The sequence below is a fragment of the Rhinopithecus roxellana genome, chromosome 17, assembly GCF_007565055.1.
Source record: "Rhinopithecus roxellana isolate Shanxi Qingling chromosome 17, ASM756505v1, whole genome shotgun sequence".
In the NCBI taxonomy this organism is placed as follows: Eukaryota; Metazoa; Chordata; class Mammalia; order Primates; family Cercopithecidae; genus Rhinopithecus; species Rhinopithecus roxellana.
The window spans coordinates 85,933,893-85,959,653 of NC_044565.1; the positions used below are offsets into that span (position 1 = coordinate 85,933,893).

At 43.1% G+C, this 25,761-nt stretch overlaps 1 protein-coding gene across 4 annotated transcripts in view; it reads left to right on the plus strand.

Annotated features, from left to right (window-relative positions):
- Positions 1-25,761, plus strand: part of SPTBN1 (spectrin beta, non-erythrocytic 1) — a 212,491-nt gene that overhangs the window by 180,361 nt on the left and 6,369 nt on the right. For 3 of the 4 annotated variants that reach the window (XM_030921675.1, XM_030921676.1, XM_010378898.2), the window contains 14 exons: positions 5,155-5,301; positions 6,755-7,018; positions 7,660-7,884; positions 8,361-8,450; positions 8,627-8,908; positions 9,566-9,696; positions 11,427-11,631; positions 12,045-12,419; positions 16,054-16,298; positions 17,482-17,620; positions 18,333-18,417; positions 20,272-20,468; positions 21,571-21,683; positions 22,355-22,418. In XM_030921675.1, coding sequence (XP_030777535.1) covers positions 5,155-5,301; positions 6,755-7,018; positions 7,660-7,884; positions 8,361-8,450; positions 8,627-8,908; positions 9,566-9,696; positions 11,427-11,631; positions 12,045-12,419; positions 16,054-16,298; positions 17,482-17,620; positions 18,333-18,417; positions 20,272-20,468; positions 21,571-21,683; positions 22,355-22,418 — 2,562 coding nt within the window. Of the gene's footprint in view, positions 1-5,154; positions 5,302-6,754; positions 7,019-7,659; positions 7,885-8,360; positions 8,451-8,626; positions 8,909-9,565; positions 9,697-11,426; positions 11,632-12,044; positions 12,420-16,053; positions 16,299-17,481; positions 17,621-18,332; positions 18,418-20,271; positions 20,469-21,570; positions 21,684-22,354; positions 24,713-25,761 lie in introns of those variants that run through there. The other variant, XM_010378899.2, reaches the window with a different exon arrangement.

Below are 25,761 nucleotides of genomic sequence, written 5' to 3' on the forward strand. Positions count from 1 at the left end.
TGCTTTTTAATCCCTCCGTTCCTGGATTCCAGTAATAGCAATTGCCAACCAGCATTTAGCACAAGAGCCTTTTGGATTATAAAATTAATGAAACCAGAAATCCATAGCACCCATTTGACTCGCAGGCAGGGATATGTGGCACTTCGTCAGTTCTCCAGCCTACAAGTTACAGCTTAATTAGATCATTATAATCTAGAATATTATATTAATAGTATAGTACTCCACTGTTCATTACAGTAGCCACCAGCCACAATGTCTTTATGCTTGGTTGGCTATTTCTTTTTAAATTAAGTATAATTAAATAAAACTAGAGCATAGTTCTTCCATCACTAGCTATATTTTAGTGCTCCGTAGCCAACTATGACTAGTGGCTACCATGTTAGACAACACAAATATAGAACATTTCTATGGTCAAAGGAAGTTCTATTGGATATGGATGTCCTAGAATATTGTGCAACCTAAAAGCATTTAGTGTCATGTTTTCACTCTTTAAAGCAATGTACATTTCAATGGTATGGAAGGAAAGAACTAAAGGGAACTGAAACTGGCTACCAAGTAAGAAGTGGAGATTTTAAAAATACAAATTAGTTTCTTATTCACTTAAGACCTTCATCTATCCATCTTTCAGGCTGTATCTAACATGCAAAGAGCAGTAATGTTGATTCCAAGCACCAAGTTTTAACATGTGGTATTAATCTGATGATCATTGTACTCTTTCATGCTCTTCTCATACGTGCACAAACTTTGAAATCTAAAGTTGGCCAGAAAAAAGTAGTTTCTCTGCACGCTAGTTGGAGAATAGCATCTAGCTGATTTCACATGTGAGTTCATGAGCATACCATATTTCTCTCTCTGCCGGAGAACAACAGACACTCAGCCCTCTCTGGTTTATTAAAATAAAAATCCTCAGGCAAAAATGGGGTGAGGAATATCCACACAAAACTGCAGGAACCTTGATGGGGCTAAGAGTATGGGGGTAGAATCAGGTCATATGCTGAGAATACAACTCCTATCATCGCAGACACCCTGCACGCAAACGTGTGACTGTGCATTAAAAGAAATACGGCTCCAATGACAGCTGCGTTAGATCACGTATAACAGAAGCAATCCTTTGCGTCCGTTAAACTGCTGTCTTACTGTGAATCTTGCAATATGCTCTTGCAGCATAACCTTAAGAAGGAAAGCCCCTAAACTATGAAGCTTAGGGTCTGTCAGCTTTAAGCACCACATTGATGAATCTAGGTCTCTGGGGGATTTGCCTGGAGCCAGACAGGCTGAAGACAGGAGTGCCTCTTCTAAGTGACACGCAAGCATTAGTAACCCATTTGAATAGGATACTGATTTACAGAGGCATTCGTGTTCCAAGACAGGGCATAGAAGAGAGTAATGGGATCTAAAGCTAGCTATATGGAGTTGGCCTAGTGTGCTGCAGTAATACCAGTTGCCATTTTCACCATAGGGAGTAAAAGGGATGAAGAGGTGTTTGCAGCTTGGACTGTGCCTTTCACAGATTGGTAGTCCCTGTTCCACCTTGAGGAACCATCAGTGACTCCCTGTAACCTCAGCTCATACTCCTGGGGATGGGGAGGTCAATGGGATCCCACACTCCTGCTTTTAAAGGGCAAGTTAATAAGATGAAATTCATTTACCTAACAATGGTAAAGCTAAGGTTAAATCTGAGAAAAAGAAGGCCAGGGAGCGAGCACATGAGTGGCCAGGGAACCCTTGAGAGAAACTCATTTGTATTGGAAATTTCCAGTCTCTTATTTTCCACTGACATATGTAGATTTCACAAGTAGACATATATGGGAAAATAAGTACATAAAGTTTTGGTTCTTCCCAATGGAATCACGGAAATGGTCAGTCTTAATAGGTCTTTAGATCTTTGTTTCCACTTGCTCTAAATTAGCATCCCTGGTTATGAGGAGTTCTCTCCTCCACACACACCTTGGCTGAGTTCCAGTGATTGTGAGGCATGCCCAGGGGCTCTGTCTTCTGTGACTTCTCAAAGGACACAGGAAAGTTTAGGTGGGGCTTTTTATGTCCAGGAGATGATTTGCATATCTCCATGTGACTGCTCTGCCAACTCATCCTGGTTTATCCTGTCTTCCCTTGTTCTGCCTGTCTGTCCTTGAGCCACATTAGAAGTTAGTACAGCCATGGTGCGTGTGGGAGGTGTCGTGTATCCCACACCAGCATGTGTAGTCTCTGCATGGTTGGTGGAATTTAGGTCGAGCTTGGGGGCTCTAAAACCCTTGGTATAGTACTATAATCAAAAGGGTGATACAGTCGTTGGCTATAAATTTTTCCATCATTCAGCCTTATTAAAATATACCCCTTTTAAGCCAGAATCTTTTGAGAATGGTGTTTGTGTGCGGACCAGCCCTACATTTGATAATCTACCGGTCATTCTGGTAGATATTTACAGAGCACTCAGAGGTCAAATTTATTATTATTACAGGATGTTGGTATTGTTCAAGGTATGGGGAATCCAGGGGTTTGTCTCTTTTTTCGGCTTCCTTCCTTGTTGGGTGCCTTGGCTAGAGAAGGTGTGGGTTGTAAGATCTACCCCTGTTGCCACCCGCATAAACACCGCCTAGATGAGGACAACTGTTGTACCAGCAATACAGTATGCTGGCATATACAGTATGCTGGAATGAGCAGGGACCCTCCTATTCCCAGTTACAGTGGGAAGATAGAAACCATCATCATCTTTGTAGTGTTTTTGTTTTGTTTTGAGACAGAGTCTCTCTCTGTTGCCCAGGCTGGAGTGCAGTGGTGGGATCTCGGCTCACTACAGCCCCCACCTCCTGGGTTCAAGCGAGTCTCCTACCTAAGCCTTCCGAGTAGCTGGGATTCCAGGCATGTGCCACCACACCCAGCTAGTTTTTGTATTTTTAGTAGAGATGAGGTTTCACCCTCTTGGCCAGGCTGGTCTTGAACTCCTGGCCTCAAGTGATCCACCCGCCTTGGCCTCCTAAAGTGCTGGGATTACAGGCGTGAGTCACCGCACCTGGCCTGTAGTGTTATTTTCATGTGATATCCTGAAAAATGAATGAATGATTTTAAAGGTGTTCCTTTTTTTGTAGTATTTCCTCACACTATACCACCTACTTTCTGGAACTGATTTTTATTTTTCCAGGAAGGCAGACAGTATGTCTACATGTGTCTGGTGCAGGGATGTGCGTTAGTCCTTTGCTGTTAGCTTAATTCAATGATCAAAGTATTTTTTCCTTTTTTCCAATCTGCAGTGTTCTTTTCTGCAGAGAATGAGTAAATTCTTAAATGACCTTTGTAAATGCCCACAAATAATAACTGTAGCTCTGGCTCCAGAATGCTGATGAACTAGCAAGTTCCATAGATCCATTTCATTGTGCTGTATCGCATGATGCTTTATCTGTAGGATGATGTGTTCAGCAAAGAGCAGATTTGTTTATAAGCCTCTGATTTTTATGTAGCGCTCCCTCTCTCTCTCTCTCTCTTTAATCCCTCTTGGGTAGGTGGTTATGAATAGTGAAAATATGTGAATGTCCTTGGCACTTGGAATCGATAAACGCCTTCTATTTTGTGTGTATGTACAGAATACAGGGAAAAATTTTGTCATTCAGTTTCCCTTTAACCTCTTTTCCCCTAAGATTGAATGGCCATAGTCTTTCAGATTTAGCTGCCCAGAAAACTGGAACATAGATAATTATTTCAAAGTAGGAAGTGCAGTGCCTTTATTGTGTAATACATCCATTGTCTTTGATGACGAAGGGCTTTATGAGATTTGCTAATTTTTCCCTCAACGGAGAGTGACATCAAAAAGCTCACTACCTTTTGCTTTTAACCCCCTCCCACCCTCTGCCCCCTGTGCCATTCCCTGCGTGGTGAGTAGCCCAAGAAAGGTAGGGACAATACCCAAGAGTTCACCCACTTTCAGAGCCGGGGGGCTCCTGTGACCCACATCACTCTCCTTGACGTCATTTCCAAAAAACAAATCTCTGGGGGAGCCTTTCCTGGCAGCAGCCCACAGCGGGAGTGGAAGGGCCTTGGAAATGTTAATTCTGTAAGTACTTCTACTGGTTTTATGTGCCACTTGTAGATCTTTGTTGATAGAACCATGAAGGATTTAAGGTGCCAATTTGTTGTGACAATAACTGGTATAAAAGTGGGCTTCTCACGGTCACTCAGGAGAAGGGACATGGTCCCTTCAGTTGGTTGCTTCTGATTCCAGGCTGGCTCTGCATTCTTTTGTGTATCTTCAGCCTGGGCAAACAAAAAGCTCTTCCTAGGTTAGCACAGCAAATGGAGTGGGAATCAGAACTCTGGCATGGCCATTACAGGCAAGCGGTAATGAGCCAGGGCCGATTCGGGATGGAAGCCAGCAAAAGTAGGTCTGGGCCTGGCGTTTGGCTGACCCCAGTAAGACAGCTCCTTTCTCAGGTCTGTCAGCGGCCTGCAGCCTTTGTGTGGCTCTCCAGAGTTCAGATCCAAGCAGACATGTTGGGTCTCAAAATCAAGTCCTGTGAAGTGTTCTTGGTGTGAATGAAAGGTTTTTAGAGAACTTGAGGCTGTAGAAAAAGAGGTGAAGGTGACTCAAACTTGAAGGAAACATTGAAAGGGCATCATTGTTGCCTTAGTCCTACAGTGAGCAAGTTATTTATGCCTTTTGGCATTCCCTTCGATGCACCCGCAAAAAGGAAGTTATAAATAAGTAGTTTTTGTTTTGTTTTTTTAAATAAAAAGAACTAAAAGAGTTAGAAGGATTGCCAAATGGGGTAAAAGTCAATCATGATTAACATGGTATAGCTGACACAGGTATTTGGAAGAGAAAAAGGGTCGTGTCTTGGACTGCTTAGGGCAGAATTTTGAACACGGGCCTTTTGTGGGGAAAGCCAGTTTTGAGTGCCAAACAGTTTGAAAGCTAGCTTATAGAGCTTTTGTACTTCTGGAATGAATGTTAGATATAGTTTGGAGCAGAGCTCAGGTACAAGCTCCATCTAATGGACACCTGTCATGACGGGTCGGAGTTGTGAAGTTAAATATTTGGTTGTCTGTCACCATGGAAATGTGTGTAGTATGCATAATATGACATAAACACAACCCTTTGCAGGCGGAAAAAAGGCTGATGTCTAGGATCACAATCTCTGAATCCTTCTGATCTTTCCCTAGCTGTCTCTCTGGATCAATGAGAAGATGCTCACAGCCCAGGACATGTCTTACGATGAAGCCAGAAATCTGCACAGTAAATGGTTGAAGCATCAAGCATTTATGGCAGAACTTGCATCCAACAAAGAATGGCTTGACAAAATTGAGAAGGTGAGTTACAACATTTGATGTGGCCATAGTGAGAAAACAAACAGGGTAGTAATAACCTCCTTTTTATTTAGCACATTTTCCAGCACATCTGAGTCTTTTTTTTTTTTTTTTTTTTTTTTTTTTTTTGAGACGGAGTCTCGCTCTGTCGCCCAGGCTGGAGTGCAGTGGCCGGATCTCAGCTCACTGGCTCAAGCCTGTAATCCCAGCACTTTGGGAGGCCGAGATGGGTGGATCGCGAGGTCAGGAGATCGAGACCATCCTGGCTAACACGGCGAAACCCCGTCTCTACTAAAAAAATACAAAAAACTAGCCGGGCGAGTTGGCGGGTGCCTGTAGTCCCAGCTACTTGGGAGGCTGAGGCAGGAGAATGGAGTCTTATCTGTACATTTACATAAGTTACACAGCCAGTAATAGTAGCTCCCTTTGCACTTACGGGTTCCTGAATTCAACCCATCAAAAGGGAAAAAAAGCAGAAACCCAACCAGATAGTAGAAAATGCTTGATTTATCTTAGAACAAATATTAGGCATTTAGTTTCTGTCATGCCTCTCATCTGCTGTTGCTGATGGACTGTGAGCTCTCGTGCGGGGATTCCACTGTCTTGATCATATTATTTGTGTTGCACTGTGACAGATTGCACATAATTTTAAATATATACATATTTTTTAAAATTCCTTTTTCCTGTGAGACTACTGTATACCAGGCACTATAATAATAATTATAACGTGTAATTCTGGCACAGAGAGATTCTGTGCAGCATAACTGAAGATGAATGTGGAGTTCCCCACCCCTCCTTTCTCTCCTTTTAGACTTTTTAAATTGTTTCAGATTCTTCATGGTTAAAATAATGTGTTGGCAGGGCATGGTGGCTCACACCTGTAATCCCAGCACTTTGAGAGGCCAAGGCGGGTGAATTACTTGAGGCCAGGAGTTTGAGACCAGCTTGGCCAACATGGGGAAACCCCATCCTTATGAAACGTACAAAAATAGCCAGGCCTGGTGGTGTGCGCCTGTAATCCCAGCTATTGGGGAGGCTGAGTCACGAGCCCAGGAGGCAGAGGTTGCAGTGAGCTAAGATCACGCCACTATACTTCAGCCTGGGTGACAGAACAAGACCCTGTCTCAAAATAATAACAGTAGTAATAGTGTGTTTTATATCATCTTTGGTCATGGAGTAGAGGGGATGAAGTCAGGTTATTAGCATTTAGTATTCCATTGCCTTAGTTGAAACTGTTTCAGCATGTAGCATTTATTGCTTCATTCCCATGAAACCCATGTAATGTACGCAAGCTAGGCCATTGTTGATTTTATTGAGCAGTAACTTCATGTGGAAATACTGTGTGTGTTGAATGAATGGGTAAATCACAGATCAAATATCCTAGGTTTGTTTTTCACAGTGACATTTTTTCTGTAGCAAACTGTTTATTTACAACCATGCTGGTTTTGTTTTCCAGGAAGGAATGCAGCTCATTTCAGAAAAGCCTGAAACAGAAGCTGTGGTGAAGGAGAAACTCACTGGTTTACATGAAATGTGGGAAGTCCTTGAATCCACTACCCAGACCAAGGCCCAGCGGCTCTTTGATGCAAACAAGGCCGAACTTTTCACCCAGAGCTGCGCAGATCTAGACAAATGGCTGCACGGCCTGGAGAGTCAGATTCAGTCTGATGACTACGGCAAAGACCTGACCAGCGTCAATATCCTGCTGAAAAAGCAACAGGCAAGTGGACAAGCCATCATGGACTTGGGTTTGTTTGTGTTTTACAGCCATAGTCCTTACAGTTTTTTCTCACTCACTGCATTCTCAGGAGTCCACCTTCCATGGGAAGGCATTTTTAACCCAGAAAAGTACTTGCTCTAACAGCATCATACAACATTTCCAGAATAGAAAGATACCTGTCCAGCCTAGAAAGACACAGTATTAGGAGTATTGGTTGTCGGCTGTCTGTGTATGGGACTGATAATTTTCTTAGTTAATGGTGTTATCGCTATTTAACAGTTAAATAAATACTCATCTCATTCAATTCTGCATTTTACATGAAAGAAATATTCACATACTTTGTTGTTTAACATCTTGATTTGTGACAGTTATCTGAGTTGTTCAAGGCACTTTATAGATAATGAAAGTAACTGTTTATATTACATCACTGTAGAGGACTTTAAAGGCAAATGAATTTACCTCAAATTTACTTGAAAACAGTTCCATTGATGTTGAAAAAGCTAATCAGTGGCAAAATCTTCCAGTGGCTCCCATTGCTGGCTTTGCAGTGTGGCCAAGTCCCAGGCCCAGCAGTTCTGCTTAGAGCCAGTCACTGCAAAAGTAGTCTCTGCTGAGTGCTGAGGCTGCTTCTTTGCCTTCAGATGCTGGAGAATCAGATGGAAGTGCGGAAGAAGGAGATCGAAGAGCTCCAAAGCCAAGCCCAGGCCCTGAGTCAGGAAGGGAAGAGCACCGACGAGGTGGACAGCAAGCGCCTCACCGTGCAGACCAAGTTCATGGAGTTGCTGGAGCCTTTGAACGAGAGGAAGCATAACCTGCTGGCCTCCAAAGAGATCCATCAGTTCAACAGGGATGTGGAGGACGAGATCGTGAGTCAACCCCCGCTGTACACGTGGCTTTTCCACAAGCCCCCTTGCCTGTCCTAAAGCCCATGTTCTCACTTCTCAGTCAACCTCACCTTGGGCCACGTTGGCAAGCTGAGCTGTCAAAGTCCACGCTCTGGATGGTCTAAAGTTTCTTTCCCTTTTCACACTAAGTGCAACTCCATTGTGCTGCTCACGTTATCTAGGGATACTCTAGGATTTTAACGGCCCTAAAACAGACTTTTTAAAAGTAATGAGGACTCACAGTGAGTCTGATCTTGAGGATGAGGTAAAGTTGGAAAGACTCTCTCTACCCTTGTCTCAGAGAACAAGGGCATGCTTCCCCAGACAGCCCTCCCGAGGGGGCTGAGCACTCTCTGAAGCTCACCCTTGCTGTCCCTCACTGCCCTTCACCGCTCTTGTTTCTGTCGTGTATTTGTTCCTCTGAGTGGATCTGACCACTTATTTACAATTTTTCCCAGTTGTGGGTTGGAGAGAGGATGCCTTTGGCAACTTCCACGGATCATGGCCACAACCTCCAGACTGTGCAGCTGTTAATAAAGAAAAATCAGGTAAACCTTTCTGCTCGGGCTATTTCTATCTGATAAATAATTGCTCTAAATTATAAGACTGAGAATGGCAGAGAGTTTTGAAGCCTTGCGATTTCTTTTTGGCCCTAACAGCTTGACATAAGCACCAGACGGTTGCCATTTGGCAAGCCTTTGTGTGTGTTTTTTGCTCCCTCCAGACCCTCCAGAAAGAAATCCAGGGACACCAGCCTCGCATCGATGACATCTTTGAGAGGAGCCAAAACATTGTCACTGACAGCAGCAGCCTCAACGCTGAGGCCATCAGACAGAGGCTTGCCGACCTGAAGCAGCTGTGGGGTCTCCTCATTGAGGAGACGGAGAAACGCCACAGGCGACTGGAGGAGGCACACCGGGCCCAGCAGTACTACTTTGACGCTGCTGAGGCCGAAGCTTGGATGAGCGAGCAGGAGCTCTACATGATGTCAGAGGAGAAGGCCAAGGTGAGAGGAGGCGGGAAGCATCCCTGCCTCAGGTGAACCTTGGATTTAAACCCTGAGCTTGCTTTCTTCTGGCGGCTCTGTCTTCATAAAAACTTCCCTTGTAGCCTTTGAGTGTTAAGGGGACACCATGTGCATGAAGGTGTCTGAAGTCCAGCTGCTGGTTTCCCTTTGGTGCAGCATTTTCTTATCTGAACCCTAGTGTGCCATTAAGACCAGGTTCATCCCTTCATCTTTGAAGTATGCCAGAGTCCTTCCTGCTGTCTATTTATAGGTTCCCTAAACTTTACAAAATACAGGATGGCTTGGAGACAATTTGAAAGTATTGTAAGGTTCCTGGAATGCTGTCACTTACATAACTGATGGACCTTGAGGAATTCCAGTGAACCAGGCACACTTGGTCTGCCCAAGCTTTTCTCTTGAGAGGGGCCCTGCTCGTTCTGTGTCCTCCTTGTGTATCTTCTGCACAGGTTTCTGTGATCCAGTCCTTATGAAAGCTTTTGGAACACTTCTGTGTTCCACTGTCCATACCGTACCTCTGGAGTTTTTCTTTCTACTGATCCTTCCTCCTACCCTGCTGAGCAGCTGGTCTGTCGCTCCTTAAGGTGGTGTAGGGCCGGAGGGGACAGCTGTGTTTGTGACATTCTACTGTCTTCGCAGGATGAACAGAGTGCTGTCTCCATGTTGAAGAAGCACCAGATCTTAGAACAAGCTGTGGAGGACTATGCAGAGACCGTGCATCAGCTCTCCAAGACCAGCCGGGCCCTGGTGGCCGACAGCCATCCTGAAAGGTGAGTGCTGCTTCATGAGGGTGAGACCCTGCTCTCGACTCCTCTCAGTGAGGGTCTCTTACTAACCCCTACCAAAAGATAATGGCAGCATTCATCATGAATTGCTGGTAAGGCAAATCTTTGAGAAGCATTTTTAAAACAGTCCCATTATTTAAAACATCCTATCATGATTAGGATGGGTGAACTGTTACATTAGGAAATTGCTCTTGTGGGTTAAATATCTCCTTCTGGCCAAGGCTCTCCTGAAAGAGTATTGGTGTCATGAGTCAAAAGTACAGGTTGACTAGGCTGGGCAGTCAACGTATAGTGGCTTAGACTTGTAAAATCCCAGCACTTTAGCAAGCCAAGGTGGGAGGATTGCTTAAGCCCGGGGGCCAAAGACCAATCTCGGCAACGTGGCGAAACCTCATCTCTATAAAACATATGAAAAACAGCTGGGTGTGGTAGCACACATCTGTACTACTCAGCTACTCAGGAGGCTGAGGTTGGGAGGATGGTTTGAGTCCAGGAGTTTGAGGCCACAGTGAACCATGATCACACTGCTGCGCTCCAGCCTGGGTGACAGAGTGAGACCTTGTCTCAAAAAAATAAAAATGATCAGAAGTACAGGTTGACTTGCTTGGTGGATACAGATAGTCATAGCACTTAACCTTGGGTTGAAAAAGTCATCCAGTAATTACTAGTTTCAAGAGGAGCATTAGATAAGAATGCATGGACCTATAAAATGAAGGGGCTTCCAGGAAGAACAAAATGAAAACACCTCCTAACTCTTAGATATCAAGTGATTAGAACACCCTCGAGGAAAAAAAAAACAAGAAGTGAGTGTGTAGTACTCATGCATTCTATACCAGGCCCCTGTATTAACTTCCAAAGCAGTCATTTTAGGCTTTTTGTGTAAATGCCTTTTATGATTTGGAAAGGAATTGGCCTTGTGCATTTAACCAGGGCGGGTTAGGGGAGATGAGGTCAGTGGCTCTGTTGGTGTAGGAGGTTCTTAAGGTGTTCATGATCAGGATTCCCAGGAAAGTGGCCTTCCTAATCTCCAGGGATAGGCACCAACATGTCCTTGCCTCTGATATTCTGATTTGTAGACCATCACTCTGGGGAGAAGTTGGAGGGAGGGGAATTCAGTCTCCTGACTGAGCACCTGGGACTCACGAGATGGAGCAGCTGGTCCAGCCCTCCTAACAAGGATGTGCACTCAGCCCAGAGAAGGTAGAGGGCCGTGCGTGCCACACTGGCTGTGTCATTTGTTCCTCTGGCAGCATGGTACCAGAGAATGCAAGACTGCTCTGGATTTTGCATTAACTTACTTTTTCTTTTGCCACCTTCCTGACTGGGAAGATTTTTGCATTAACTTTTAATGTCAAAGGAAATCCTGATTTGCAGAGCCAGAGGTGCAGAGAGAATTTCCTCCTCTCCCCGCTAAATTCGCCTATCCCCACTATTCACTGCAGCAGAGTGAGGCACTACCCATCCCTAGTATAATAGTAGGGGTAGGCGAATTTAGCTTACATATTGGCTCTTTTGTTTACATATTGGCTCTTCGTGACTTCAAATTGTGGCCAATTTCAGAGTTTTATTTTTCATGCTAAGTAGGTTAACCAGAGTTTCCTTTGAGAAATATGATGTAATATGCTCTCCCATTATCTCCACCTCATTTGTTTTTCCCCTGAAGAAAATTGACATTTAAGATTCTTTTTCTCCCCATTGCTTCCTTTCTTTTTCAGTGAGCGCATTAGCATGCGGCAATCCAAAGTGGATAAACTGTACGCTGGTCTGAAAGACCTTGCTGAAGAGAGAAGAGGCAAGCTGGATGAGAGACACAGATTATTCCAGCTCAACCGGGAGGTGGACGACCTGGAGCAGTGGATCGCTGAGAGGGAGGTGGTCGCAGGGTCCCATGAACTGGGACAGGACTATGAGCATGTCACGGCAAGTACTTGAGGCAGTGCATGAGTTGGTTGTGCAGTGAGCGATGGTGTGGAAGGCCATTTGCATTCCTTATCTGTGAGCAGATGAAATGCCCTGGACTCCAATCAGAGGTCTTGGGGTTTAGTTTTAAGGTGGTGTTTCTTTTTTAAGCAGATGACTTGCATTTAGGTTGGCTAACCTCTCTGTGCACCCCTTCCTCCGGTAGTAGAAGGAAAGGTAGTGCCTCACTCTGCTGCAGTGATCAAGAAGGAAACCCAGTTGCTTTCTCGAGCTAAGATCTGTTGTTCTTAAGTCATGAGTATTACTGGTTACATCTTGCTTAGAGGCAGTTTCTTTCCAAAAGGTATTCATGTGATCAAGAAGTACAGAGTTCACAGTGCTCTCACTGATTTCCTTACCCATCCCCGTTTCAGATGTTACAAGAACGATTCCGGGAATTTGCCCGAGACACCGGGAACATTGGGCAGGAGCGTGTGGACACGGTCAATCACATGGCAGATGAGCTCATCAACTCTGGACATTCAGATGCCGCCACCATCGCTGAATGGAAGGACGGCCTCAATGAAGCCTGGGCCGACCTCCTGGAGCTCATTGACACAAGAACACAGATTCTTGCCGCTTCCTATGAACTGCACAAGTTTTACCACGATGCCAAGGAGATCTTTGGGCGTATACAGGACAAACACAAGAAACTCCCTGAGGAGCTTGGGAGAGATCAGAACACAGTGGAGACCTTACAGAGAATGCACACTACATTTGAGCATGACATCCAGGCTCTGGGCACACAGGTGGGTAGGGCAGCCACCCAGCGGTGCTGGGGAGGCTTTTTCTCCATAGAATGTCTTTGGGCATCTGTAAGTATTTCCCTGTTCCTTGGCTTCTCAAAAGAATTGCCCCAATTAAGCACATACATGTACCCACTTTGTAATAGTGCTCCATTTGGGAGAACTTACCAGTCCCTAAAGGTCTGCGTTTGCCACATTTGCGAACATTAGATGAGTGCCCCCATGATTAAAATAAATACACCAGATGCATACACAAACGTTTGCAAGTTATAGGCCTCAGCAAGTGTTTTTACTATGTTAGCATATCCATCCAGAACAATTTCCAAAATAATGCCTTACTATTTTTCATCAACCAGGTTCTAAGTTATATGTCTAGAAAAAGAAAAAACAGGATTCTGACATGTTATCCATGCCTCATCCCCAGTATAAAATGACTGGAACCAAGACTTTGTTTAAAAGACGTTTGACAAAGTGGTAACAATATAACAGAATCTAGTGTAATCACTCTCTAGTGTTCTTTCTGATCTCTGCACAGTTTCTTGTTTAGTCTTCTGCCTTTTAATTGAAAAACAAATGTAGTTTTTTTTCTTCTAAGTTTCGTGGCCCTAGAGAAGAAGCCAATTTTATTAAAGATGTTATCCCTGATTATGTCAGGGGTTCTTGTTGTTAAGAGTATATTGAGTATCTAAATTATCTCAGCTTTTTCTGTTAAATGCCAAATAGTAAATATTTTCAGCTTTATGAGATACACACTCTCTGTTGCAGCTCTGCCCTCTGTTATTGTAGCATAAAGCAGCCATAGACAGAAGATGAATGAGCGTAGCTGTGTTCCAATAAATCTTCATTTACAGAAACAGGCCACCCAGATATGGCCTTGGGCTGACCCAGTCTAGTGCCTCAGCCTCTAGATAGCTTTGGTATACTTTGGGATTTGTTCTGTGAAGGGACCACTTTGTTGTTCTCTCTCACTTCCCCTTCATTCTTAATTCCTGTCACTATGACTGCAAGTTTAATTTACCTCTCTAAGCTTTGGTTCCCTAGTAGTTTAAGGATTGAGGTGCAAAACATACAACATAGTGAGATCTCTAGAAATGTTTTCTAATTATTATTATATAACAAAAGTTTAGGGAAACATGGGATACCTAGAGATAGAATTTAAAAACACCTTAGCAACGTAGATCTTTCCTCTGCACCTCTAAAATCATTTCCTTTTAGAACTGCAAGACACTTGAGAGACAGTGGAGTTCCTCTCTCATTTTTTCATTAAATCCCTTCGCCTCATTAGACTTAGAGACGAGGAAGCCCAAGAAGGGTCTCGGAACATCCAGGGTAGGAATCTAGTCCCTTGAGTCTGATAGTCTGCACCTCGCCATACCCACTGGGCTGTGATGTTTATAGCAGTGAAAAGGATGTGTGTCCTACTGCAGGTATTGACCTGATCTGGGTTTCTTTTCACAGAATAACAGCAGAAGGGAAGGCTCTTGGTGCAAGCTCCCAGGAGCATGTGGTGCTTCCTCTTTGGTTGTTTCCTTTTGTGCCAGCTTCTCCTGCCACTGTCTCCATTCTGCACGGGAGTTGTGGCAGTGACACATAGCACTGATGGAGGTCTTGAGTGGTTATGCAAAGCAATAGTTCATATTTGTGGAAATTTTCACTTTTGCTGTCCTCTTGTACCTTACATTTTATTGTGAGCAAATTGAAAACAGCCAGAGACACGGAAACAGGTGTTTTGAAAAATGTGGTTCATCGTGTAGGAAAATTAACTTTTCAAGTAATTTCCTGGGAATTTGCTCATTGTAATTTGAGTTAAACCTGAGCCATAATCAAAGAATATGTCCAAAAATCCTTTAGGGTATGGAAATCAAATCACACTGGAAACCAGAGCCCATTGGTTCTTCTTTGCATCTTTTGCAGAAACTGGTTTTTTTTTTTTTTTTTTTTAAACCTATTATCACCTAAAGTGCTTCTGTGCAATCAGGGGTCAGTAATCCACCTCCCCACAAGCCCTAGTGCTGTCCATCCCCACCCCCTTTTACCCCACTTAGCATTTCTCCATGTACTACTGTCATAGACATCTAAAAGGTCTCATCATCCAGGACAGTTGTCTACAGACTTCTTTGATCACGCAGCTTTATCAGTACATGATGATTGGGTGTCCATTCCCCTATATATGTATGTCTTTAATGAGGCATTGTACACAAGTATGGCACTACTAGTGTTACATACTTTATATAAGACATTTAAGAGGAGAAAATTTAACTATAAAATTATCTGCACTTACTAGCTTCAGTTTTAAAGACATATACCGCTCCCCAAAAAAAGGTAAGAGTATATTCTTATTTTTGTTTTTACAAAGGAAAAATATTATGCACGTTGTCTGTACTGTTTATTCCACTTAATTGTCATCTTGGAGTGCTTTTTGTGTGACTACATAGAAGCCCTTCCTCATTCTTTTTCATGACTGAGCAGGAGTCTTCTGCTGGATGCACCATCATTAATTTAACCAGTCATTCGCTGATGGTCACTTTATTTTCAGTCATACTGCTGCAGTAAATAATCTATGCATATTTCATTTCCTAAATATACAAGAATATATATGTAGGATCAGTTCCCCTAAGTAGGATCATAAAATCAGAAGGTACCACATTTATAATTTTCATGGGTACTGCCCATTTACCTTCTGTAGGAACTGTAGTCGGTTACACTCCTGTCTACAGAGAATGAGTTCACTGACAAATATATCATCACACTTGGATTTTTGCCAACTAATAGATGACACATTACAGTATCTCCATGAAGCATCTCTTCATGTTTAAGACCCATTTGCATTTCCTGCTCTCTGAATATTTTCTTCATGCCAGTTTCTGTGTTGGTTTGTTGGTTTTTTCTTTTTTTTTTTTTTGTTTGATGACTGTCATAGCTGAAAAAAATAAGTCAACCAAAATATGTAGATGTAAGTAGGAGTGCATCATTGGCTCCATTTACCACATCACAATTCTCAAGGCGTATTTTTAGTTTTGCAAGGTTTTTGTTGAAATGTGGCTATTTCAAGCTTCACCTTCTTTAACATTAATTAGTTATTTTAACCACATAGGATGCCACGTTTTTATACTTTTTGAGTGTAAACTTTTTTTTTTTATACTTTTGAGTGTAAACTTTTTGAGTCCCACGGTGAGAACTCTTACAGGCGATACATACATTATATTCACATAGCAATGGGAAGTCATTTTCTAAATGTGCTCTTCATGGCAGTTTCCCATTCATCATAAAAACATTTATCTTTACCATGAGATAGCAGATTAGGTATTTATTTCTTGGACTATATCTGAATATGTCCCACTCAGATATCCCAGGCTGCCTCCAAGGGACGTTCCCTGACTAAACTCTCCTGCCTGTCTTCCTGTAGCATTTCATTTGTTTTATCATTCATAAAGAACTTAATAATGTAGTTGAACAGATTTATAGAAAACTTGGGTTTTTGTGAGTTGGATCTCCCCAGTGAAATCGAGGGCTCCTTAAGGAGCATGGGCCGTGTTTTGACTCTGTGCTCCCTTTAGTGTGTGAGCAGAATGGAAGAGGGTGATGGTAGGAAGGCCCCCATGGACTGAGGTGGCTCATCCCCCACATGGCTTCACAGGTGAGGCAGCTGCAGGAGGATGCAGCCCGTCTCCAGGCGGCCTATGCGGGTGACAAGGCTGATGACATCCAGAAGCGCGAGAACGAGGTCCTGGAAGCCTGGAAGTCCCTGTTGGACGCCTGTGAAAGCCGCAGGGTGCGGCTGGTGGACACGGGGGACAAGTTCCGCTTCTTCAGCATGGTGCGTGACCTCATGCTCTGGATGGAGGATGTCATCCGGCAGATCGAGGCCCAGGAGAAGCCAAGGTAATGCTTCCAGCCCAAAGGAAATTGGATTCATTGGCTCTTGGTTAAAACGTAGGAGTCTTCCAGAGAGAAGCAGGAGCCTTGAGAGCAGTTCCTGCCTGAGTGAGAGCTTCAAGGCCAGAGGGGGTGGGGAGGTGCTTGGAGTGCGGCACCACTGCTTTGGTTACCTCGTGCACACCATCACCAGGGAATGGGGGTTCATGGGGTTACCAAAGCCTCTCCCATTCTCCCTACTCCTGGCTCCCATGTCCCACAGTCACTCAGGCCCTCTTGCCTGCATCTGTGCTTGAAGTAGGACATTGTGCTTCAAGTAGCCACGTACCTTGGGCATGACTAACTACCCTGTCTTTGCAGTGAGATGACTTTTCTGAGTTATTTTTCTGTGCCTGTTTTTTGGATTAAAAACCACTCTATCCCTTTCCATGCACTTTACTAAAGGTGTCACCCTGAACATCTGCTTTAATATGGTGTCCTTGGGTTATTTAATATTTGTCCTATATCTTTGGCTTCGTTTCATGCAAATTAGTGAAGAGAAGTTAACAGCGGAACACAGAGGTACATATTTAACCTCCAGTTCACCCCTCTGCCAGCTCCAGCCCCCACTGTAATTGAGAAACTATGCCGCAATAAAAGGGATTTTTTATGATATATATTTTTGAAGCAGTTGTATTTCCTTGATCAGGATCAGTAGGTTTTGATCCATGCTGGTCACTGCTTTCTAGGCTAGTTCCCATCCTGTGTATCTTTTTGTGTCTCAATAAGGAGACTGTATTAGCTGCTCTTTGATATGCATATCCTGAATCTTTGACAGCTAACTGATCAAAATGCAGTTGGGGCACCTGTTACTGCTTCTCTGCTTTCTAGAAGAGAGTCTTTCTGACTTGCATTTCAAAGGAAAAGTATGAACAGAAAACCATTGCTTTTTCTGGCACCCACCTAGCAACCATTTTGAATTATTCAGGCAGACACACAAAAACAAAAGCAACCATATTCTGAAGTTTGGTTGCCTGGCTGGTCCTGAATGTGCTGTCACTGTGCTTTGGCTCTAGTGGCCCAACCTAAGCTCAGTGAATGATTCAGACCTGAAAGACCATCAGTTTCCTTCAAATTAATTGTGTGTTTTAAAACCTACAGATTTTTTGAAAAGTTTGATCTAACGGAAGCATCGTTTGTGTAATTTTAGGGATGTATCATCTGTTGAACTCTTAATGAATAATCATCAAGGCATCAAAGCTGAAATTGATGCACGTAATGACAGTTTCACAACCTGCATTGAACTTGGGAAATCCCTGTTGGCAAGAAAACACTATGCATCTGAGGAGGTAGGGTGCTACTTTGCTTTGGAGCTGCAGGATAAATGCAGCTGGTGTGAAGATGTAAAATGACTTTGTTTTATATGTATGTGTGTGTCAGAGATAATGTGTTTACATTCATATACGCACACATATATTTTAAAACTCCTTTCCTGTGCGTCTAGAATAATACAATTATGCAAGACTCTAGGCCCACGCTGGCAAATCTGTGGCAGAAGACAATTTTTGAGGGCTGCAAAATGGACTCCCCTTCCTCCCCAGTCAGTAGTCTTCCTGGGTGATGCCAGTGTCCATTGACTATGCCCTAGACCAGTTTGCTGTTGAGTGCGTGGTTGGTGATTCTGGTTAGGACAGTGCTAATAAAGAGGTCAATTATTAGTTGTGTGTGTGGCCCCCTGCATGGGAATGGGCATCCTCTCCAAGAGGTCAGGGCTTTGTCCCTCTTGCTGTCCCTCTCCTGAACGTGTTTGCTGCAGGGAGCCTCCTCACAACAAAACAGCTTTGGCAGGGCTTCCCCACCTTCCTCCTGCCCCTTCTGGAAGGAGCAGTGCTATGCTTTTCTTTCCTCTCCCAGTCCTCAGACAGACTGAGCAGTCCTTAGATATCTCCCAGCTTAATAGTGGTCTTCGCAGGAAATGTATTTTTCTAGTATAAAATGATCCCATCAAGAGGATGTGGTGCAGTCCATTAAGATGTCCCGGGGATTATCTTTTTCATACAGATCAAGGAAAAATTACTGCAGTTGACGGAAAAGAGGAAAGAAATGATCGACAAGTGGGAAGACCGATGGGAATGGTTAAGACTGAGTAAGGACGTACTTTGTTTATCTTTCTGCTCTTTTGGGTATCCGTGGAAAGCATGCACGTTTATTTTCCTGCTTTAATTCATTAATGTTATCACTTAAAGATGGTTTGAGTTTTAGATGCCTTTTTAGTGCCCTGGTTCACCATTTCATGGTAAATATTATTTTTAAGAATCTTCCTATGGCATAGTCATTTTTCACCCCTTGATTGATCTCAGTGTCATAGGTGGGAATTGGATGTTCTTTAGGGATGACAATTTGGCACCTCCCTGGGAGAATACAGATAGAAGCCCTCTCCCCCATTTTTCTTCAAGAATTCTTGCATCAGAGTCAAGGTGGAAAGTTGGTCTCATTAAGTCATATTTGGTGCTCTTAGTGGAATGTTGATAACATAATAAAATAAAAACCAACGTCTATTAAAATTTTGCTGTGAACAAGGCATTGTTCTAAGTGGTTTTTTAATGCATTTCTGTATTTATTCCCCAAAGTGACCCTGTGAATTAGGTTCTATTTTTAATTCTCATTTTATAAGGGAATATGTGAGCTAATACAGGGTTTGTAATGTACACTGTTAGGAATAGCATTTCATAATTGGTATGAGCACTAACAGCCCAACTCAAGCATTGCTTACCATGCTTTGCCATTCTGTGTTGGAGTTCTGGGCTCTGTCCTGATGTTCTGACTCCATCTATGCGTGTTATGGGTGTTTACTAGAAACCAAATGCAAGGGCCTTTTCTGAGAGGTGTGACAGCACATTCTGTCGGGCCCAGAGCCCTCAGAAATCCCACTTTTTGAGCATTCTTTGCAGGAGGATTTGGTCTGTATGTTTTGAGAATTGTGGGGCAGTTTCATTCAGCTCAGCAAAACCCGCATTACACACTGAACCGGGCACCAGCTTGTATACCAGGGACACAGTGATGACATGCACAGTACCTGCCTTGAAAAGCTAACAAGTCCCTAGTGCAGAGGTGGCATCTTCTTCGTGTAGTCATGTTGGGGGCTACTGAGGTGCTGAAAGCAGATGGCTTGCCAGCTCCTTGGGACGCCAACACTTCCCACAGTCCATTTTTTACCTCAGTGACCCCAGGCTTTGCTGCATGAAATGCAGTGAAAAATCAGTGTTAACTATAGCACAAAGCCCAGTTCTAACCTACCTTCTCATAACTATAGTGGAACTAGTGTTCCCTCACAGGTGGAGGAACGGAATGAAACAGAGCGAAAGCCTTGGTCTCCACCATCTGTAGTGTTCCCGTATCCTTCCCTCCCTCTAAACCCCCAAAATAAAATCCTACTACCCAAAAGAGGGCGAGTTAAGAATGCCTGCCCATCTGGCTAGGTGTAGATTGTGAATTCATGCAGGTCTCTGAAGGCTTAGCTCATGAAGTGGGGCCGAGTGAACAGAGCGTTCACTGTAGACCTGCGCTGGGCAATATGATAGCTGCTGTCCCACGTGTGGCTCTTGAGAACTTGAAATGTCTCAAATTGGGATGGGCAGTGAATGTGTGCCATTAAATGCACATCAGATTTAGATTTAGAAGGAAAAAAGATTGTAACAGATCACAATAGTTTTTTTCATATTGATTACATGTTATAATGATAATTTTATACATATTATGTGAAATACACTATCAAAGTTAATTTCACCTATTTATTTTTACTCTTTTTAATGTGGCTACTGGAAAAGTGAAAGTTGCATGTGTGGCTCACATTACATTTACATTGGACAGGGATAGAGTAGATGATAGACTGGTTATGCAGGTAGCCATCACCAGAGGGCAGCAGTGCCAAGAGGTAAGGCCACATGACTGCCCCATCACCTCCTGGTCAACATGTACTAACTCGTGGTACCCTGTGCAGTTCTGGAAGTCCATCAGTTCTCAAGAGACGCCAGTGTGGCCGAGGCCTGGCTGCTTGGCCAGGAGCCGTACCTGTCCAGCCGAGAGATAGGCCAGAGTGTGGACGAGGTGGAGAAGCTCATCAAGCGCCACGAGGCATTTGAAAAGTCTGCAGCGACCTGGGATGAGAGGTTCTCTGCCCTGGAAAGGCTGACTACAGTAAGTGGCCGCTGGGCCCTTTGCCTGTTGATGCCATGGCAACTTTTTCTTCCTGCTTGCCTTTTAGAACAGGGAATTCACATGGTTGGTCATTTTTGTTTTTTGTTTTTTCAAGTAGTGAAGATCTTCTTAAAATGGGTGGCTCCAGTGGAGCAGGACCTAGGGAGACGGTCAGGACTGTTTCCTCCTCAGTCATATCCTGGGCACCTGGATTTATGATCCCGTATAATAGCTTCCTGCCTGGGGATTGATTGGTGGTAGTGGTGTTTTTCTTCGAATCTTTCATTCTCCCCTGTCTCAAAAAAGCTTTGTTCTCGAGGTGGCATGGCCTCAAAATTTTCTTCAGTTTCAGAATTAGAATTCCCATCAAATAGAAGCTTAATCCTATTCTGTTGTTAAGTCCCCATTCCTGATCCTCTCTTCTGTCAACATAAAGGCCTTAGAATAGGATTTGTGCACTGGTGTTTCCTCTTCCAAGACTTTTGCTTTCCTGGTAGAAAGCTGATCCTTTGCAGTGTACAAAATGGTGTTTCTAATTTCCAGTTCTGGGCATTTAAAATGTATCTGCATACATTTGTGTTAAAACAGAGTACTTCTGGTGCATCCATATGACTCATGAAATGGCTTTGTTTCAGTTAGACTATTCTGTGGCTTTTTAATGTGTTGTTTGGGTTTTGGCTGAACGCAGATCCCCACCACAGCACAAGCGGCTTCCTTGAGAATTATTGCAGCTCTGTCCCTGGTGTTTGTCTGAGCTCTCCTGGGGAGTCCAGCATGAACCCTCAGGCTCAGGTACTTTCCTCCTCAGCAGAGTTGAGAGTTGCATAGTTAATTTAGAAATTAAACCCAAGCTCCCAGGGGTCCTACAAACAGCTCACAGGAATTTTGCCAGCCCATGGAATAGACCATTTCCTGTAGTTTAGGTTGTAGCTGCAGTTCCTGTGAACCTAATTCCATTTGGCTCACGATGTTAGAGCGTCTTCTTGTCCAGTATGGTCCAGTTTAGCAAACTAGACAGGAGGACTTCCTGGGTTCCTAGAACCTTTTTCTGCAAAGAGGCAGAGTTTGGGACTCTACCAAACATCACTCTGTTTTCTCTTAGTTGGAGTTACTGGAAGTGCGCAGACAGCAAGAGGAAGAGGAGAGGAAGAGGCGGCCGCCTTCTCCCGAGCCGAGCACGAAGGTTTCAGAGGAAGCTGAGTCCCAGCAGCAGTGGTGAGTCCCAGCAGCTCCAGAGGCTGGGCCCTTAGTCTCGGTGGCCAATGAGGTTTATGGGGCATCTTTCTGAAGCCTTGTGTTTCTAGGCCTAACCACATGCCCTGCCTACTCATTGCTTCCATAGACTGTTTAAAGTCTGTATAGTTACCCGAAGTAATCTTGGAGGACACTGATCTGTCCACAGTCACGTAGGTATGTAGGTGGCAGAAGTAGAATGTAGACAGTGCCCTTTCTCATCCTGTGTGCACACAAACAGTATGCTCAGAACTTCCATATGATTAAATACATGGAGTGAACTGCCCAGATTTTAGGCCAGTGATTTTTGTGGTGATGCTTTTTTTGAAAGTTCTAAGTAACTTCACACAGAGGGCAGCAATTATTCTCTATTTCCAAAGGGCTAATTATTTTGCTATGGCAAGAGCTCCATGGCAACCTCTAATGCTGCCTTTATTTGTTGGGGCAGGGCATAGGGCATTCTTGTAGTCATATTTTCTGTCTAGAGTCTATTTAAAACACTTGGAAGTTTCAGATTTAGAAAGAATTACATTATGTGAAAGGGTTGCTTGTAATAAAATTGAGTGATGATGTTCTCCAACCCTCTCTTACTATTTCCTCTTTCTCCTCTTCTTCCTTTCCCTTCCTCCTCCTTTCCCGCCCTTCCCTAACAGGGATACTACAAAAGGAGAACAAGTTTCCCAAAACGGTTTGCCGGCTGAACAGGGATCTCCACGGGTTAGTTACCGCTCTCAAACCTACCAAAACTACAAAAACTTTAATAGCAGACGGACAGCCAGTGACCAGCCATGGTCTGGACTGTGAAGTTCACTACCATTTGTCAAGAATCACCCTTTCCAAATCCTCTGGGTTTTGACTTTTTGGCTTCCACTTCACCCAAAATGTTAAAATTTTTACCTAATTCATAGCCTTCCTTGGTTTCATATTTGTTTGCATTTAATTCATGTTTGAGTCTCTTAACTGATGGATGCCCAGCTGCCTTAAAGCAACATACTTATTTTTTGTTTATTTATTGTGAGCTTTTTACTTTATTAAGATTTTACAGCGAAACCCTTACATGAGTAATTGAAATGAAATTAAATGAGATTACAGCATAATGAAGAAGAAAACTAGAATCTAACAGGTATGACACATTCAGTTATTCTAACAGGACACAGTACTGTGCTATATGTAGCCCCCTTTCCAGATGTTATTAACCTGTAGTAGTTTATTAACTAGGAAGACTGGTGTATGAGGAGGGAGACATTCTATAATAAGATTAAAACCTAAAGTCAGCTGTGTAACATTCCATGAAAGATGCATTCATTCATTGAAGATGACAAAAAGGAAGTTAGATATATTCTAGAAGCTGTTTTAATTGTAGGCACACAATCTCAAACGTTTTGAGACCCTTGGGTCATTTATTACTTTTACAAACCAGTTCCTCTCTTTTTTTCTGCCAATTCCTGAATTGAAAACTGTAGGCTTCCTTGCACAGATGTTGCAGCCAGCCTCAGGAGTCAAGTGCCCACTGACTGCTGCCGCCACCTCTGTCTCGCTCCCTGTCAGTGCTGCTGGCACTTGGGACACAGCAGGTGACAGCGGTTCTCAGCATGTTTTAGAAGCCTGCCTCACAGACTTCCGTGCCTCTCCATTCAGCTGATGACTTCAGGGTGTCAAACTGTTTTAATTTTTCAAACAAATGGAACAGAAGCCATTGTGGTTCATCCTGATTACTTGAACGTTGCACTTGGTGGACCGTGCCTGGGAGCGCTCGCACGCCCCCTGGCTTCAGAAGTCATGTCAGTGTCTCTGTAGACAAACTCTACTACACATCTTGGATTAATCTTCTGATTCACTGTTCATTTTCTCAAGACTTTTTGTGGAATTATCTGATAAAGGAAGCTTTTAGGATGGTATCTGTCAGGCCACCAGCAGGAATTGAAAATGTTTTCACAAAAATCCTTTTCCTTAGAAATAAGAGCTGGTGACAGAACTGGTTTCCTAGTACCGATAAAAAGAAAACCAAATCCATATTATACATCAAAGCCTTGTGAGACATTCACTTGCTCCTTTGCCATATTTAGATGTGTTAGTGGAATCAGAAACCTGTTTTGATATGTGTTCTCCATGAGTTAAGTCTGATTTGTCTTTTTATTTCATGATGCATGTCTTTTTTTTTTTCTTTTGTCAGGATAACGTCATATAGCATCTTGTTTGTTTTTCCTTATCTCTATGTACATATCTATCTACTTCTGACTGTAGATGGGTATATAGATAGATGCCAAGCTTCTTATGTTCTGGGGGTAGTGTGCATCATTATTGGGTCTCTGCCTTAAAACACATCAAAATTCATTTTAGAAAAAAAAAACTGCTTTGTCTTTGGTCATTAGGGAGCTCTAATGTGTGTTTCTGGCTCCAAATTACATTTTGTGTTTCATTGATCTATATGTATATATGTGATGTTTTCATATATATATGTGTGTAAATTTTGTATCACCAGGACTGATACCCAATTTGACACTTTTTGTATCTAGAAGACCCTCCAAAAAAGGAACCACATAAGCACACAAGAAAAGAGTGCTATGATACTTTTAGCATTTGCTATCATGCCTATTTTTATCTAGATTTTTAAATGTAGTTTGTCATAACAAAATTTTAATTACAATTGGATTGTATTAGAAGAAGTATTTTTATTGTTTTGAGTGATGATGCAGAGACTCAATGAACTTGAAAATAGCATTGCTTTGTGCACTTTGAAAACCAATCAGATGTTTTCTGTGCTACTAGTTGTCACGTTGCATTTATGTTCACCTCCTGATATAAGTATCTCGGGTGTGCCCAGCCACTAAAGCACTCTGGACTAATCGCTAAAGAGAAGCAACGTGGGGTGGGGTTGCAGGGGATGTGTTCACATGTACCCATCATTTGATCATAGCACTGTGATTGCTTTTGATGTGTGTCTCTAGTGGTGTGTTGTCTGTTGGCATGCTTAAAGCACATGTCCATTAAAATTCATTTTGTTCCTTTTATTTTCCTTGTTTTCTTGGTTAGTGATTCATTTGCATAAACATTAATGATCTCTGCATACTGGTTTGGGGTTTTCTCTTTCCTTCTAACTCTAAAGAAAAAATTTTTGCTGCAGAATTATCCTCAGAAGAGGCTTCCCTGGCCTTCATCTACCTTGCAGTCTGACCAAGTATGATAAATTTTAGCCGTTTTCAAGGAAACATCCCTCTACCCAGGTCATTGCTGTCACTAGCAGCTTTCAAGTCAAACCTGCAGCACTAAATTTTTTTTTAACCTGGTTTCTCTACATACTAACCCCATGTCTCTCTGGACTCACACCTGGCTCAGGCCTTCCAGACCAAACTCATACTTCCTCCTCACCAGAAGTCTCCTGAAATCTCACACTAGAGAAGATTTATCACCTTTAAAGTCCACTCACATTGTTTTGACTCAGGGTTTTGTTTTTTGGCTATTTCCCCTCCTGCAACTCTCCTTTAAAAGTGAAAAGAGAGAGAATGGTTTAAATAGTCTGTTGCTCATAAGCACGTGTCTGCAGTCTGTCACTTGCAAGGCCTGGATGATCACCATGCAGCACTCGTGCACACACACACCCCCACATGTCTTTTTGTCCTATAATCCATTTTCCACATTTCCATGAGGGTAAAGGGTTCCAATCAAAACCACCCTTAAACTGTATAGTTTCTAGTCTTCCCTCAGCCCTGATGCTAATTATGATAGTTTGCATAGACATAACTTAAACTTGTGATTCTCCCTCCTTCCAGAGCTTTTTTTAGCCCTTTTCCCCCAAAAAAATTAGTTTTGTTCAAACTCAAGCATTGGGCCCAGCCATTAAGATAAGACCTAATAAGTGAGAGATCCAGTTCCCAAGAGTTGATAGATCCAGGTGTTCACATGGTGGTGGCCAGTCTACCGTTTATCCCGTCAAGGTTGTTACTGCTAATTTGTTGTCACTTTGGTCCTGGGCAGCAGTGGTGGGCGACGTATCTAATGAGCGTGCCATTGACTTCTCCATGTTTGTCTGTGTACGAGGGGTGCAGGTTGTCTGTAATCC